Raw genomic sequence first — 17,197 nt, 5'->3', positions numbered from 1 at the left:
CTGTACTTAATAGCTTATGTTATCAGGTGCCCAAGTCAATAAATTGTTTCCTTGAATGTACCTTGTTTTTAGATGATCTAAACTAAAATGCATAGTGTAGTGGCAATTCTTTATTAAAAGTTTAATATTTTCACTATATGATCCAATGTGGTGATAAAAATCTTCTGTTCTAATTGGATCAAATAATAAGATTGTAATCAGGGGTTTAAAGTTTGCTAAGTGTTAGATCTAAGTAAGCCACTCCTAATTTTTCTTTCCTACAAAGTTGGGATAATAAAATTGCCCTACTTTATATAAGGGGAATCAAATGAGATCACAAAAATACTTTGAACATTAAAATTATATAAAAAAATGTAATATTACTATTACCAAGCAGTAGCTTTAGTAAGGCTTTACTAATGCTCTATACTTCTGCTTAATTGATTTTACTAAATACTACAATATTAAATTATAGTACAATACAATTAAATATATTATAGTTTGTACTTAGATTTCATATGTACTGATATCAATTGGGTAATATTATAACAATGTAGAAACATTTCCTTTAAATGAGTTCAAGAATGTTACTTCTCAGTAATGAATACATAGCTCCCTGATATGAATAATTTTAATAAAACATTGTAAATGACAAAGGGGAGCTTAGGAAGAAACCAGTATGGAAACAATTACAAATTATATTCCAGTCTCCACTGGGGGAAACAGCATATGTTACTTTTTAAATGATTAGAGATTTTGTAACCTAGGGAATTTGTTGTTTGTTTTGTAAATTCTAGAGAGGTTAAGAATAAGTTAAAGGAGAAATCCTAACAATGGCATGTTTCTAAATGACTAGACTATTATTTTGGTCAAAATATAATAATCTTAGATGAATATTTACTCAAACTCTTCTGAATAAATATATTTCCTAATTTTAAGAATTCTATGTACTATTTGATAGTACACTTTGGATGCCAGTTTTTACTTCTGATGCTGTATTAATATTCACTAAGTAATAATTTAACCTGCTTCCTCAACCAAATCAAACATAACTAATTTCAACAAACAACTATTAGGGTCAAGAGTAATGCATAGAAGAGAATAAGCAATATTTCTGAAGTTGGTAAATGCCAAAATGCAAATTTGAAGCATATTTTACCATCTTTAGTCAGTATGTAAATTCAAGTAGAATTTACCAAATGGTATATAGAGGCATATATTCATTTGTTGACATTTATCAGCAATTTAAAACAGTGAATGAAAAAACAAAAATATTTAAAGACTACTGAAAGTGTCATTCTTTTATTGAAAGTCAAGGATGCAAACTTCCTAAAAATTGAGGTATAACAAAAAAAATTCCTAAAGTGGAAAAGTTGTTTGATTTTAGACATACTACTTTGCCTAAAACAGTTTAAGCCTCTCTGGAATTAGTCATCAACAGAACAATCAAAACGTTAAGAACTGAGCTACACAAATGACAGGGATTTTTTTTTTTTTAAATTGTATCTACTTGAGGTCTAATGCTTCAGTGAGATTTACAAAGAAAGGATGAAGTTGAGACTTCAGAATTACCCAAATTGGGATGACTTAAACACATTTATGAAAACTTTTACTTAGGTACTATATAACAATGTCTATAAGTATAATGTTTAGATTAAGAGAAATAAAATACATTTTTTTGTTATGTGACAAAAAAACTTAATATAATGGTGGTGTTCGATTGACAATTTCAAGATGCAGCTAAGCCCCTCATTTTCTTAATTTTTTCCTTTTCCTTTCTTAACTTAGAAGTCTTTGCCTGTCAACTATGTACTCTAACCTCACTTGCATCACTGTTCAGCCATAAATACTCCATCTAGGGTATTCATTGAATAAACTCAGGCTTCATATTTTAAAGCCATCTTTGATGAAGTCTTGTTTGTGGGCCACCCTGTTAATCAGCGAGGCAATGTTGGACCTGTGTCCGAGCGGTCTAACACTAGGTAAGTGGGGCAATGCTGAAGGCAGGTGACATATAAGGGAAGCTTTCATTTCTAACTGTGTAAGAGCAGCCTGACAAAGCTATCTTCTCCCAGCTGTTCCTCTGAGTTCCAAATGGCACAAAAGCAAGGTTGGTTGAACTAGAAAGGAGATTATGGCATAAAGATTAGTTTGAAAATGTCAAGTGCTATGACTCCAGCTAAGTAAAGATAAAAGAGGTCAACATTTAAGAGGGAAGTTGGGGAGGGAGAGCAAAAAGGGGTAGGGGGTAGAAAGCAGCAGAATGAATGATACTAACTGCCAGGGATGAGAATGTGGGGCACAAATAGAGGGCAATAAGCCAAAGTCCAGGAAAAATCAAACAAATACACCATTTTGACTCATAGTAGTGGGACAGTTTACTTTTCTTTATGAACCCCATACTCTATTTGGAACACCTGTTCCCACAATAAAAGCATTTTTTCACACCTCTCCTCCATTCACCTAATTTTTTTTTCTGCCCAGATTGCCCTTTTTACTTCATCTGGGCAAATTTATCTTATATTTCAATTCCTAGATTGCATGTCACTTATGCTCTGAAGCTTTCCATGATCTCTTTAAATTAATTCCTTCCTCTTGGATCCCATAGCACTTTTATCTTGTGTTTGCATGTGACATTCATCACATTATAACCCGATTCTTTCCAACAATGATTTATTGAGCTTCTCCTGCACCGGCCATCATGCTAGGTACTGGGGGGTGGGGTGGGGAGGTTCAGATAAATTAGATACAAACCCTGCCCTCAAGGAGCTTACAGTCTAGAAAGGGATGGGGGTGTAAACAAAGAAATTATACCTTTGTGTTAAGTGTGGCAATAAAAAAGTATATACAAGGCACAGATTTAGTGCAGAGAAGGTGGTTAGTTTCATCTAGAGACGGAAGAAACAGGAAAGACTTGCCAAATAAGATGATGTTAAGTTGTTTTACTATCCTCATCACTTACCAGGGCCTGGCACATAAGAGATAGACAAGATCTATCAATATAATTTAATTGAACAGGTAGGAGTCTGGTTCTAAAGTTCAAAGTGTGTAGAAGCCCAATTTCTTTATATTCAAAATCACCTTTTTTTCCCGCTGGGCTCGATTTGGCACCTCTACCTTTGCCTGTGTGTGTTTGCATGGTTAAAATAAAAACCAAGCTGTTTTCTTTGGTCAGGTTGACTGTGAAAATGACCATACCATTTCTGTGGCTTCATTTTCTTTTCATTTATAGTTCTCTTAGTATATGAACTTTAAAAAACTGTGTTTCTTTAGTTAACTAGTATAAAAGATTGTTAGAAATCAGATAAACTAATACGCTTTTGCAAACTTTGGGAAAAATAATGTTTTCTTTTTTATGGAAACGTATTTTGCAAACATTAACAATGACTTTGAATAATTATTACAAAGTTAAAATAAAAAGCATGGATGCCTTTGGCATTAGGGCAGTTTATATCTAACACATTGTAACACAGTAAGATGATGTTGAATCCTGTTTGTTAAGTTTGTGTTTGAGGCCATCAAATTGGATGATCTCCATTAAAGTTTGAATGCAAGATGTGTTTTAAAAGTGAATTCATAAAACAAAGATTTCAAAATCTTATACTAATCACTTCATATTAATAAAATGCTTCCTTATAACTTTAAGGATAGGCAATTTCAATAACAATTGTTGGCATCTTTGTAGATTCTGAAGGAAACCAAACTGATCATGATAATAACACATTACAGAATTTCATTCCTATATTTCCTTTTTTAGGCATGACAAAAATAACAATATTTAACTTAAAGGGCATCAAAATGCACATCATCCGCACAAACAGAACGCAGTTTACAGATGACTAGAATGAAGAAATCTGTTATGTAGCAACCTGACTCTGGTTCTCAGCATTTTCTAAACTTATGTTCCTTGACACCATATGCTACAGGGAACAGTAAAGACATCTGAATTCAAATATTTTGAAGAAATGTGTATTTAGCAACTGAGTACATGCTAAAAGGAATAATTTACAGCAGCAGTTTCATTACATTTGTCTCTCCAGTTTTCTAGTTCCCATCTGAAATGCAGTGATAAATACAGATATGGAACATATTTACTACCTGGCAAAAAACATGCTTGAATGGGCACACAGCCTCTGCCCTTAAATAGCACATAAACCCCCTTGTCACCTGTATGGGGAAATCTCGCATTTTGGGATGATGTTGAACACGCTGAAATGGAGTACCTACATAAAGTTGCAGTTTACTGTCCTTCCTTGTCTTTTCAAAATTATTTACATCTCTTTTGCCTAATGTGAAGGTAGCAAAAATATTAAACACATACCACTGAAAATCACTAAATTGTACGTAAAAGTAGCATTGAGTGTGCATTTACATGCATTTACATTTTACATTGGATTTCAACTGGGCCAGAATTTCTCTGCTACAATGTACCTTTTTCCAATCTTAAGATTGCTGTCAGAACTTGCTTATGATCACATGAGCCTCTTAATAAAGTTTCAACTCTGATGATACATGCATATGCCAAAGTCTATTAAAACTAAATTAAATGGGACGTTAATTATTTTTCGTGCAACTGTCCCCCTCAATACACATTGGCAGACTATGACTGTAATAAGAGTTATCTACCTGCAAGTTATATGTATAATTTTCTTTGAAAACTTAGACCTGATGGTTTATAAAGACATGCCAGTAGATTTGCTTGTTTTGTTTCTTTTAATTGAAGTCTAGACTTCCTTTCTCTGGGTTTCTCATAATGCTAAACAAAATGCATTCAGATATTGGAAGGCATTCCTAAAATTATCATATAATCTATCCCTTCAAATCTATTAGTTTTGAGGACTAATAAGAATTAAGATATTTCTGTTACTGCAAATAAATGTTTCAGCTGCAAATTTCGAAGGAAATGCAACACCAAATTTCAGCACAGTTAAGATACTTGATGAAAATAAAAGAATTACCTCTTTTTGGAGTACTCTTTGTTCTTTGATGAGTATTTCAAACATTTTTTTTTCTCTACAGAAATATGTCCTTCAAATAATTTAAAAATCAAATACTATTTAAGGATGTATTTCTAAAAGTAACACTGTATTCATCAATGGAGCCTAAAATTGAATGTAGAATATTTTTAGGCTTTCATTTGAAATAGGCATTAACAAATTGTTTATTCAAATCACTAAAATTGAAACATGAGCTTCCATCTGTGAAATATTTCAGCTGAGAATTTTTAAAAAAAATTCATTGTAGTCTGAGGTGAGAAATTAATGCTGAGTTAATTAGAATCCCAAGACAGCTAGAGTTAGAATTTCAATGCTGCTTTCATTAATTAGCAAGAAGATGTTTCCTATGCATTTTTGTGCATGATGAAGGATCTAGGGAGGGATTCCTGGAAAGGTGAATGCAGTGCAAGAGAAAACTATCATAATGCTGAAGTCTTATCCACCTTGAAGTCAATGATTCTCAAGGAATCATGTCAGGACAAGGAAAAAGGCAAGTCCTTTATTGATCATCTTTTACCTTATTTTATAAGTTATTGCAGGAAACAAAAAGCTTGACATGTTTTAAGTGTGAGCTGTGTCCTGGAAAACAGTTTGTATAAAAGTCGCTCCCATCAACATGAAACGAATCATATGTTCCTTAGACAGATAATTATTTTAAACAAGATGAGATAAAAGACAGCTGATACAGATGTAAACAGAGTTGGGAAATTTGCTTTTAAGAAATTGTTCTGAATATTACTGATCTTTTTTCAAAAAAATTAAGATGTAATTCCTAAAGGAATCATTAGAGTTTTTTATGTCTCAAATATCATGCAGGTTTTCAAGCACAGAATTAAGAGATTTTGTGTTAATGTTATATTTAAACAATGCTTATTATTTTCATGAAATATGCAGTTCCTTTTCTCCTTATTGATCCATTAGGTACAACACAAGGCATTTAACAAGTCAATTTGCTGCTTCTCATTTTGCTGGTTAAATGCTCTGTTTTTTCTAGGAACATAATGCAAGTTAAAATTATTTTTTGATAATACTTAAAGAAGGGGGAGGTGTTATTTGTTTGAACTCCTCAGAGAAATAAAGCATAGTTTATATGCAGGCTTTAGGAATCAACAGTTAATGATGTTTATGTGTTTCTTGAACACTATAGGCTATCCCTCTTGTAGAACTAAAAACACGATGTCGGAAAAAAAGCAGCACGCGACTGGAGTTTTTAAAACAAAAACTATATAGCACAATAACTCGAAGACAAAAACCTACTCTAGCTTAGAAAAGAGCTAATTTTTACTGCATATTTGTCATGGTACATTTAAATTATAGTTTTAATAAAATACATCTTTAGATCAAAGCTGAAAGAAGACATCAGTAGTAGATCAGTGTATTCCATTTTTCTTCTGGATGATGGATGGTTTATGTTTTTTATATTTCCACAGACCACTTATTCAGTATCATTTTACTCCTCCAGTACATATAAACATGAGTGCTGGTAGACAAAAAATATCCTTGAATCCAACTACATTTTGGAATATTCATCAGCTTCATAAATCCATGCAGTTTGTTTTAAACTTGCAGTTCAATAAAATGGCTTTGCTGATGCAATTTTTCTTCTTTAGATGGCAATATGGCAAATGACATTTTTATTTCTCAGGCAAAGAAGAAAGTGAAACCTGTACAATGAAATCTCATAGGAAACACTTAAGTCTGCTAAAGTGAACATCTGCGTTCACGTGACCTCTATTAGGTGTCGGTATTAGGAGGAAAGTCTGTTAGCAAAGTTACTCATGGACTTAATTTATAATTGGGGGAACTCAGTTGCATTTTCCACCACTGTAAACATCCACATAATGCCATGAAAAGAGTTCATGTATATTGCATTTTTTCCAGTTATTGTCTAGGCAAGGTTCTACTCGTTTGAGGTTTCTAGAGGTAATGCAGCTCAGACACTCCTGGGTGCCCTCTCAAATTCGTGGGTCCGCCTGTTTCTACCTTTCTTATTTTCCTGTAAGTGCTTCCATTTGTTACTGTTCCCTTGGGTATGTCCTGGCCTTTGCCGACGCTGTTTTCTGTCCCTTTTCCACACTTGTTCACAGAACTCATCCATTGTGTTCAGGTTGGGGTGGTTGATGAGCTGCATGAAGTCTCTGTACCAGACTTTCTGGCTAGGTGTCATGCTGTTGGATATTTCTTTGGTCTTAGAGCCATCTCCATCATCATCTTTATGAAGAAGTTCTTCCAAATGCTCTGTGTCAATGACTTCCAGGGTCACTTTAAGAAGAGTCTGCATGAATCCATGTTCCACAGCATGGCAGAGGTAATTGCCTGAATCCTTCCGTTGTAGGCTACGCAGTAGAAGGCCTTGTTCTGTCCTGATGATATGATCATCCACTCTGATCTAGCAGAAGAGAAACGGTAGCAAAAATATACATATTTAAAGAAATAGAAGTTCTAGGACTCTCAGTAAAAATTTAGATTATGTGTTGAGGCACACTTTAAACCAGTTAATAAAATGTCTAGCATAGCAGTTCTCCATCAGAAAAAAAGAAATTTCTGTAAATCACTTTTAAGATGCATTGCAAATGCATACTGGTTGTCTACTGTCTTAATAGAATTTTTCATTATAATAATTTAAAATATTCAAGATAATGAAAGGACAAAGATACACTTTATTTTATAGACTTGAAAGAAGGTATATAAATATGGGAGAAAGTTAACAGTAAATCTTGGAAATACAGAACCATGATTATCAGAAAACAGCATAGGATTACATGCTTAATAATTATTTATTCACTTTCCAAGTCTTAGATGTGACATAAATATGAAGATATGCTCTTGAATATATCTAACCTCACTTTTATTTGAATACAGTTTACAGCAGACAACTCTGAAAGCCTAAGCTGAGAGGGTATAAAACGGTCTAAATCAACTCTGACATTTGTATGATGTGATTACATATTTAAAGACTCTTCAAATGTCAAAAAAGATAATGGAGGATCTTAAACTTTATATTCAGATTATGTTCGGAAAATTATCTGCACAGAATTCATTTACAAATCTCCTCCACAATCTGGTTAGTTACCCTTATTTAATACTTTTAAAAAGCTTTAAAGGCTCAGAGTATTGAGATTTTCTGTGTACATTTCTCCCATTTTTACACAGGAATAAACGAATACATGGAGGAGGAAGATCTGTCTCTGATGCTACATACATGAACTCATATCAGAGTTCACACTGTGACCCCAGACCCTGTGTCCTAAATCTCCTACTCCCATCCCCAAACCTTCCCTCCCCATTTGAGGAGGAAGTTAACAGAAAAAAGAAAACATGTTTGGATAGCAGAATTAATTGAACAAAAGTTAAAATTAGTAGAGGATTTGATTTTTTCTTTTGTACACAAATATAGATAACAAATTGCTTTGTAGGTAACTACAGGGAAAAAGAAGATTCTCAAATATATCCCCAAATGGCTTCTGGGACAAAATTCTTATCAGTTCACTTTTGTTTCTCCAGCTCCTAGTGCAAAGCCTGTCTTATGATCAGCCTTCAGTGAATGCTTGTTTAATGAATGGACTATTGATGGGTTAAGAAAAAGATGAAGATTCTCTATTTTTTCACCCTCAAGTCAACCATGCTGGGGTCACTTAACATTATATGTTAGACAGAAATAATCCAGTCAATTTCATTCCTATACCTCTTCTTTTCGCTCTTCATTTCGCCTCTGGAATTGCCAATAGACTAGAGCTCGCTGTGATTTTGGACTGCATTCCAGGAACGTGCTACTATTTTCTACTCCATAGATGATTCTTTCTTCAAGGCTGTGGCTATGGTGATTATCTGGCCGGTGATGAGGAAATGAAATGAGGAAACGTTAGAGAAGTAAACTCAACTTTCCAAAGTATTTATTTGGAAATTCAGAAGATAAATTTGTTGCCAAGTTGGGAGTCTTTTCCAAATTGATTTAGGATGGCAGAAATGTCACGGACGTAAGGTTTCAGAACTCAAGTGCCTGCCTAAATAGAATAATTATTTTGGTATAAGTTATATAAAGCATATGCAGAGATTTGTCTACCAGAAAATAGCATTACATTAACAGAACCAGTCATGTACTATACATCTTTATATGCCAGGATAATACTTTCCAAGAAATTATTTTAACTGTAAAACTTTATGCTCTGACTAATGGGGCCAGTTCATATTGTACTATTCTCTAGCAGAAAAGTTATTTGAACTTTTGGAAACAAGAATCTGTTTCTGAGAAATTATTTTGCGTCTTAATGTTTTTCATCTGTAAAATTAAATTCAACAGCCATTAATATTTATCTAGTATTTTACAGAAGGTAGAGTTCAGGAAGTTTATATTCCCCACCAATAACCTTTAAATAATCTACAAGGTTGTTCTGAAGATCAATCGGTGTGAAATGTTTGGGATGGCTCAGAAGAAAGATGCACAACTATAAAGCAATGTGGTTTCAATTGTCCTTATTTTAAAATGATACATCTTTTATTATTTTCAAGAATTAGGTTAAAGAATATGGCAAGAGTATATAATAAAATGTAGCAATAAGAAAACCTGTTTCCTGATTAAGTTTCTATTATTTTACCCTTTATGTAACCTCCTTCAATGTGGTAAATGAAACACAGTTAAGATCAAAAGTAGGACACAGGGAGTCTAGGTAAAACTCATTTAGAGAGAAAAAAAAAACCTCCTTATTATCTTGTATAATCCTGTTTCCATTATGACATCCTGTACAATCTGGAACTCATTAAATTAATTTAGAAAATAATAAATATATTTTCACATGCATGGAGGGCTGACAGTGTAGACAGATGAAAAATTTTTGCTCTCTACTTCAAACTCAGCTAGATTTTTAATTAAAAAAAAAAATGTCCCCCCCTGCCTATTTTGGCATCACTTTGACAATTTTACTCCCATTCTAATCAACTGAGGACTTTTGTCTGTCACAGACAATATTATTTGCTCTCACTAGGTTTAAAGCTTTCCAAAACCCTGCTTCTACCTAATCCCTGTATACGGTTTACGTCCACCATCTCCTATTCTCACCCTGCAAGGTCGACATTCTGCCGCCATTTGCTATCTCCAGGGAGGTCAATCTCAGTGCTTTTTTCCTTATCACCCTAAACTGTGAAATGAAACTCTTCTAAGGTTGGGAAGTATCTGTCCCTTCTTATTTAACAAATCAATACCCTGGAAAAAGGAAATGACTGAAATGTAAAGGAACAACATTTAACTGATTCCAAGTCACATTTTTTTTTTTATATTGGAAATGTATCTTTGTATGTCAATATCTACATTGAATATGATAGTGTTTTTCTGTTCCCTCTGAAATTATTAGTATATCATTGAATGAATCGATATGACACATGTTGCCATGTTAGTTTGCAAGATATGTGCTTCCCTGGATAGAGGTGGATTGAATCTCTCTGCCTAATGCACACTGGAAAATCTCCTGTGGTACCATATTTAGAATACCTTGTCACAGAGGTCAGTAGATATATTTTTTTCCCTATTTGCTGTGCAGTCTGAACTTTGATTTAGAAATCCTTTTACTTGGAATATTATTCAGCGTTTAAAAAAAAACAAAGGAGAAGGAAGTCTGCAATAGGTAGCAACACAGACGAACCTTAGGGAAAACTAAGTGAATGAAACAGGCCAGTTACAGAACAAGTCTGTATGATGATCCCACTTATATAAAATATCTAAAACAGTCGAACTCTGATGTTAGAACGGTGGTTGCCAGGAACTGGGGGGAAAGGGAAATGGGTAGGTGCTAGACAATGGGTGTGAAGTTTCAGTTATGCAAGATGAGTCAGATCTTGAGATCTGCTGTACAACACGTTATATAGTGCACAATATTGTAGTGTGCACTTAAAAACTTAAGAGGGTGGATCTCCTATTAAGTGTTCTTACTCCAATAAAATAAAGTTTAAAAAAAGTTTTAATTTAAAAAATCCTTTAACTTTTAGGCAGAGACTTTACATTCAATCTCTACATATTAATGAATCACAAGACATGACAGCATGGTAACAGTACAAAATCCATTGGATTTAGAAGCAAACAACATGGTGAGCCACCAGTATCTTCTGGCTTATCCAGGACTACTTTTCTTATAGAACTTTATGATAATAACTGACTTGTCTCTCACCTAATCTAAGTTACCATAGGTATCTGTAAAAATCTTAAGATGTAAGTTCTTCCTTGCAAACACAGAGCTCTGCTTAAATCCTTCGGTTCATTAGTTGACACACAGTAAGGAAGAGCAATGTACCTTGTATAGTAAGAAAGCTTAATATAGTTTAATATAAATGTAAAATCAATTAGGTGCATTTTCAAAAATTCACAAAGTTGTCTTCTTCTGAATTAATTTAATCATTCTATCTGTTCTATAGAGAGTTTTCTGTTAACCTTTCTTCTAATCCTGGGAAACCTGCTCAGTTTTTAGTTTCTCAAGTCTCCTGTGGTGACAGCAACTGTTTCCCAGTGTATAAAAAATAAAATAAAATAAGTTCTTTTTTTTTTTTTTTTTTTTGAGAGAGAGCGAGTGGGGGAAAAGGGGAAGAGAGAGAGAATCTTAAGCAGGCTCCATGCCCAGGGCAGAGCCTGACGCCTGATGCACCAGGCTCAATGCTCAGACCCTGAGATCATAACCTGAACCAAAATCAGGAGTCAGACGCTTAACTGACTGAGCCACCCAGGCATCCAAAAGTTCTCTTAATAGTAAATATTTTCTTATATTTAAGAAACCATTTCATCTGCTACTTATAGTACAATCTAATCTAAGATGGCATTTGATTTAATCAAGAATTTATACCAGGTTGTTTTTAGTTTAATATAGCAATAGTTCGTGGAGTTCTTCAAGAAACATGACATTCAGGTACTTTTCCACCTGAATAAGAACCACAACTGGAGAATTTAGTTCATTGTCCAGGTGTCTTTACTTTGCCTTGATAACTACTCCCACCAATACCGTTAAGTACTCATGCCCCCTTTAAGTTGGCCTTTCTTTCTCTCTTTTGTCCAAATAAAAAAGCAAAAGAAAGTATTCTAGTTAGGAAGCAGTGAAGTTACAGGTTCTGCCATATTAACTATCAATCATAGTCAGTATGTATAGGTACTACTGTCCTTTGGTTTGAGATTCTCTTATTTTATGTCTTGTTAGGTTTTGCTGCCATCAGTAATAATTGCAAAAACTAAATTTCCACTGAATACAGTAGTTTCTATTGATCCTTCTGCAGTAGAATGCTTCTATCATCAGCAACTTTTAACTTAGGGTCGGAATTTTCATTTAAATTGGCCTCAGGTAAGCATTCATATATTTGGGTGCTCAGATACAACAACCTATAAGCATAAGTTGATTTCCCCATACCTGAAACCTTATAAACAGATACCCAATAAATATTTTTAGAATGATTAGAAGGCACTCAATAATACCCATTCCCTTTCCTGATCCTTTTACCTCAACTGCTTGAGTAAATGTACAACACAGGAAATGTTAGAATTCCGGTAATAATGTGTTTCTCTTTCTCCTGCCTTTATTTCCTCCACCCCCTAATCTTTGTCTCTGTTTCTATCTTTCTATTAAAAAAAACATAACCAGGAACAGTATGTTGATTCTCGTCTTACTAGATTTTCGATTTTTTTTTTCTTAGGATGTCAAACAATCATTTTGACTTTATTAAAGCAAACAGCTCTGCATTGAAATGGTAGCATAGCACATCTGTATTCTAAGTACTTTTCAGAGCATATATTACTGAACTTACAATTATCCAATATAAATCAAAACCTCAATTGAGAAAACATTGTTGGTTACAGATTTCCTGAGGGATAGGAAATCTTGCATATTCAGGGTTAAGTACAATCTAGAATCTCCCTCTGGATTAAACTAATTGATCTAGAGCAGCTTACATGGGACACATTGGCTTATTCTCATAATATAACTGATTTCTGTGAATTGTGTTGGGTGGGGGCCTTCTGATCTATGCTGAGGAAGTCCAGAAGGAATACTCTACGGATGCGCTGTGTTTATGTCACAATGCTGTCCAGTATGGTGTCCACTGCCTTCCACTATTTTCTTGATGTGCACCTTGGGAGATTTTTTTTCTGGTGTTAGTTTTAGGAATTATTGAGATTCTCTTGAAAAATTGTTTTTTTTTTTTAAGTAGGCTCCACACCCAACATGGGGCTTGAACTCACAACCCTGAGATCAAGAGTCACATGCTCTCCTGACTGAGCCGGCCATGTGCTCTGAAAAATTGATGTAGTTTTTTAAGAATTAACTTTGTGGCTCATCTGTTGATCAGTTTTTTTTTCCCCTCACCACTGGCTGAAAAAACTCACTAGCCAAATTTATGTTCTATCCTTAGAACTTCGTGGTAACTATGTTCTTCCTGTGTGCCTGGTTTTGTTCTGTCGGTATACCTGCTTTGTCTGTGTGACATCATTGCTATCTTTATCTTATCCTTTTTTTTAATCAAACGATTACACATCATCTGAAGTATATTACTGGTCATCTAGCAATTTTGGACAACATAAAATTTTTATAACCCTTTTTAGTATTTTTGTCTTGTTAAAATATACCTACATAAAAATAATAGTATAATGCCTGAATACAGAAACAGTGATAAATATGTGAGATGCTATTGTTACTGCCATTCTTCTTTTTTTTTTTTTTTTAATTTATTTATTTGAGACAGAGAGAATGAGAGGGAGGAGGGTCAGAGGGAGAAGCAGACTCCCTGCCGAGCAGGGAGCCCGATGCGGGACTCGATCCCGGGACTCCAGGATCATGACCTGAGCCGAAGGCAGTCGCTTAACTGACTGAGCCACCCAGGCGCCCAATGAAACTTTATTTATTTATTATTTTTTTATAAAGATTTTATTTATTATTTGACAGAGAGAGAATGAGAGAGAGAGAGAGAAGGAGCACATGAGACGGGGGCGGGTCAGAGGGAGAAGCAGACTCTCCGCTGAGCAGGGAGCCCGATGCGGGACTCGATCCCGGGACTCCAGGATCACGACCTGAGCCGAAGGCAGTCGCTTAACCATCTGAGCCACCCAGGCGCCCCTGTTACTGCCATTCTTGTGATAGCTTCAACTGTTAATTCAAAACTTAAAATCCTTTACTGAGAATCCACAGTAAGACAAATTATGAACTGCTTCCCAACATCAATCCTACTCCCTGACCACCATTAAATAAACTATTTCCTCTTCTATGCTTCCTAAAAATCTTTTTACATATAGTTTTAGAACACATGTAGTCTTATGTGTTATGATTATTTTTTATCTGGTTGTCTTCCTCCCTTTTTATAATCCTGGCACTAGGCAGTCATAAACCCTTGGCTGATGTTTGCTGAATGGAAAATCCAGGTAACTATTTACTCTGCATTTAAAAGCTGAAATCTCATGTAACTTTGATATCCTCAGACACAGAGTTATCATAATTACATAAAAGGAATGGTTAAAAGTTTAATCAGTTAAAAAGGGCATAGGGTTGATAGCCTTGATTATGACAGAATATGCTATTAAACCACATTTCAAATCTTCTAAATTTATTGTTTTATATTGTTACAAGAGTTGATCTGAGATATGGTGGGAGAAGATAACCAATCAAGTATACCCCAATATCAAAAATTCCAAATATGGGATAATAAGAAGAGAAAGAGATTAGAGAAATCATATGAATACATTCTCACATCTCCAGGGACACCTATAAGTCTAAAGGATGTCCATGCCAATGAGTAATTCTGTAGATTTTCAGAAAGAAAGCAATCTCATTTTAATCTATTTTAAAATACATTTTGCACTTAGAAAGCAACTGTTTTGAATAAGACTTTTGTCATGAAAATTACCAGTAGACAAGAAGGGTAGAGTTAGTTGTTAAATTGGCATAATGAATTCTCGTGAGTTGAATTGAATAGTTAGAGCAAAATAATTGAGAGCAACAAACATTACAATTATTTTAAAAGTACCACAGTATGTTTGAATAACACAATGTTACAATATGTCGCAGTTGTTAATGACAAGAAATAATGTTTTTAAGGAAGCAATCTTCAATTAATCATTTCCTCCTTTAGTGGGATAATTTATGGAAATGAAATGAGGCTAATAAACCAGAAAGAATGGGAGGAAAGAAAGAAGTTAAATAAATTGCTTCCTTTTGTAACAACAAAAAGTCATGATATCCATCATTTGGCCAGGAATATCATGTTGCTAAAGGCCTTATTTAGTATTTGATTCTCTTCCAATACAGCAGAAACAGAAGGCATCACATTTCAGCTTTCCATTTATTTCACTCTCCATTTTAACCCCATAAATGTCTCCCAGGATTGAAATGTTAATAATGTACGAATGTGATATCATGGAGAAAGGACAGAGATGGGTGGGGTAGTAAACCACGTATTTATTCAACTATTTAATTTCTGTTATCATTTTTGATGTTCACCCCCTGAAAGTTATCTTAAAGCTGAATTTCATAAATAATGAATATAATAGTAAAAGTTAATTTAGGGTAGGGGAAAATGGTTGTGAATTATTTTAAATATTTAACAAATAGTGTTAGTTGTTGAACTACATAAAGAGAAATCTAATTCCAGTTGTTTTCATCACATTTTATAACTTTATTTGTAATTGTAATTGTAATTTTAAAATTGTAATTTTAATATTTTACATTGTAAATTTTTTTCTCAGTAACTTAAAGACCAAACTAAGGAAGAAAGGAAATGTTGCCCACAAGCTCTCGGTGACATAGAAGACTGCAAAAATGCATTTCTTAAGTATAAACATCATTACTCAGATTTTCCTTACCAGAGTCTAGACGTCTTTCTCTAGAAATATAAATGGTAATTATCAATAGAAAATAATCTAATTTGGCTTCAAACGAAGGAATAATCCCCCTTTAGGTAGCAGTAGCTAAAAAGGCATTTTAGAAATGAATCAACAAGTCTTGGGAAGATATAAAATACCCTACCTAAAAATAAATAAAACCGAAGACAAAAAATTTCATTCATCCCTAACGCTCATGTATATTTTTGGACCAGATTATTAAGATGGCTAACAATTGATTTAATAATCTCATACATTAGAATACATTGAAAACAAATTCTACAGTATATACTAAGCTATATAACAGGGGTCCTGTTTGTTTATCGATATAATGCTTAGTACAATATTTCTCCAATGTTTTGTATGATGCTTGTACCAACTAGTTTACTAACTAGCTGAATGTGAGTTTGCATGCATGCATATGTATGTATTAAAGTCCATGTGCTTAATGCATCTGTCAAGTACAAAAAAAGACTCAATTATGAAACCTTAGAGAAAATTTAAACTTATGATGTATCAACTTGCTAAAATATCAGATTTTAAACTACTTCATTTTATTTCCTAAATTAAGACTGTCTCTGGTGCTGGGAAATAATTACCAAACAGAATATAGCACTTAAAATTTTACAATTCAAGTAGTTTCCTATCTTTCTTGAATACACAGATTCCTACAAATGTTAGTTTAAAATGTTCTTGTTGGCATATAGATAGATAGATGGATAAACAAGCAGATTGATATGACCTGGGTATTTTAATTTTACTATTCATCGGTAATTGTTGTATTAGAGGTGGTCACTAGTATCTTAATTTTTAGAAATTTATTAATTTAAAATATGGAAATGAAATTGATATGTTATGAAGTTAACAATGAAGCCGCCTGAATAGTTGCATTTACTTTTATGCTTGATACCTTTGTGTGTGGGAGGCTGTGGTGCTTCATGGTATAAGGAAGACTGAAATTCAATTATGTAAAAAGCATAACCAATATGAAGATACCTACTACCATATTTATTTATTCTATATTGAATATCTCATATGTTTTATTTTCATGATTTTATAGCAAATGTTTTACCAAGAAAGCACATATACTCTATATGGCAGAGTAAAATTACCACAGGAATTTTTACATTTAAACATCAGGAAACATGGACTTTAATTTACTTCTTCCCAAGAGATATGATAGATGATGGAAAACACCCATTTACTGAAGCAGAAACCTTCCATAAACAATAATGAAAATACAATCTTGTATTTTAATGTTTCCCTTATTTTTGGAATTTAAAGAATACAGCATGCTTTAAAAACTTTACATTTACAACAGTTAAATTATGGGTGTATAAACAGTTGGGTGATCTCTTATGACATATTTAAAAACTTGAATAAGGAA

At 33.6% G+C, this 17,197-nt stretch overlaps 1 protein-coding gene across 1 annotated transcript in view; it reads right to left on the bottom strand.

Moving 5' to 3' along the window:
• Nucleotides 1-1,265: 1,265 nt before the first annotated feature.
• SEMA3A (semaphorin 3A) overlaps nucleotides 1,266-17,197 on the bottom strand; it is a 202,927-nt gene continuing 186,995 nt past the window's right edge. The window contains exons 16-17 of the mRNA XM_006727083.3: nucleotides 8,662-8,804; nucleotides 1,266-7,365 (exon numbers count right to left, since the gene is read on the bottom strand). Of these exons, the coding sequence (XP_006727146.1) occupies nucleotides 6,910-7,365; nucleotides 8,662-8,804 (599 nt within the window). The 3' untranslated portion in view covers nucleotides 1,266-6,909. The remainder of the gene's footprint in view (nucleotides 7,366-8,661; nucleotides 8,805-17,197) is intronic.

This window comes from Leptonychotes weddellii, chromosome 12 (assembly GCF_054177405.1).
Source record: "Leptonychotes weddellii isolate Sample4059 chromosome 12, ASM5417740v2, whole genome shotgun sequence".
In the NCBI taxonomy this organism is placed as follows: Eukaryota; Metazoa; Chordata; class Mammalia; order Carnivora; family Phocidae; genus Leptonychotes; species Leptonychotes weddellii.
Note: the sequence above shows the minus strand (reverse complement) of the source record. Positions and strands in the feature narration are given on the sequence as shown.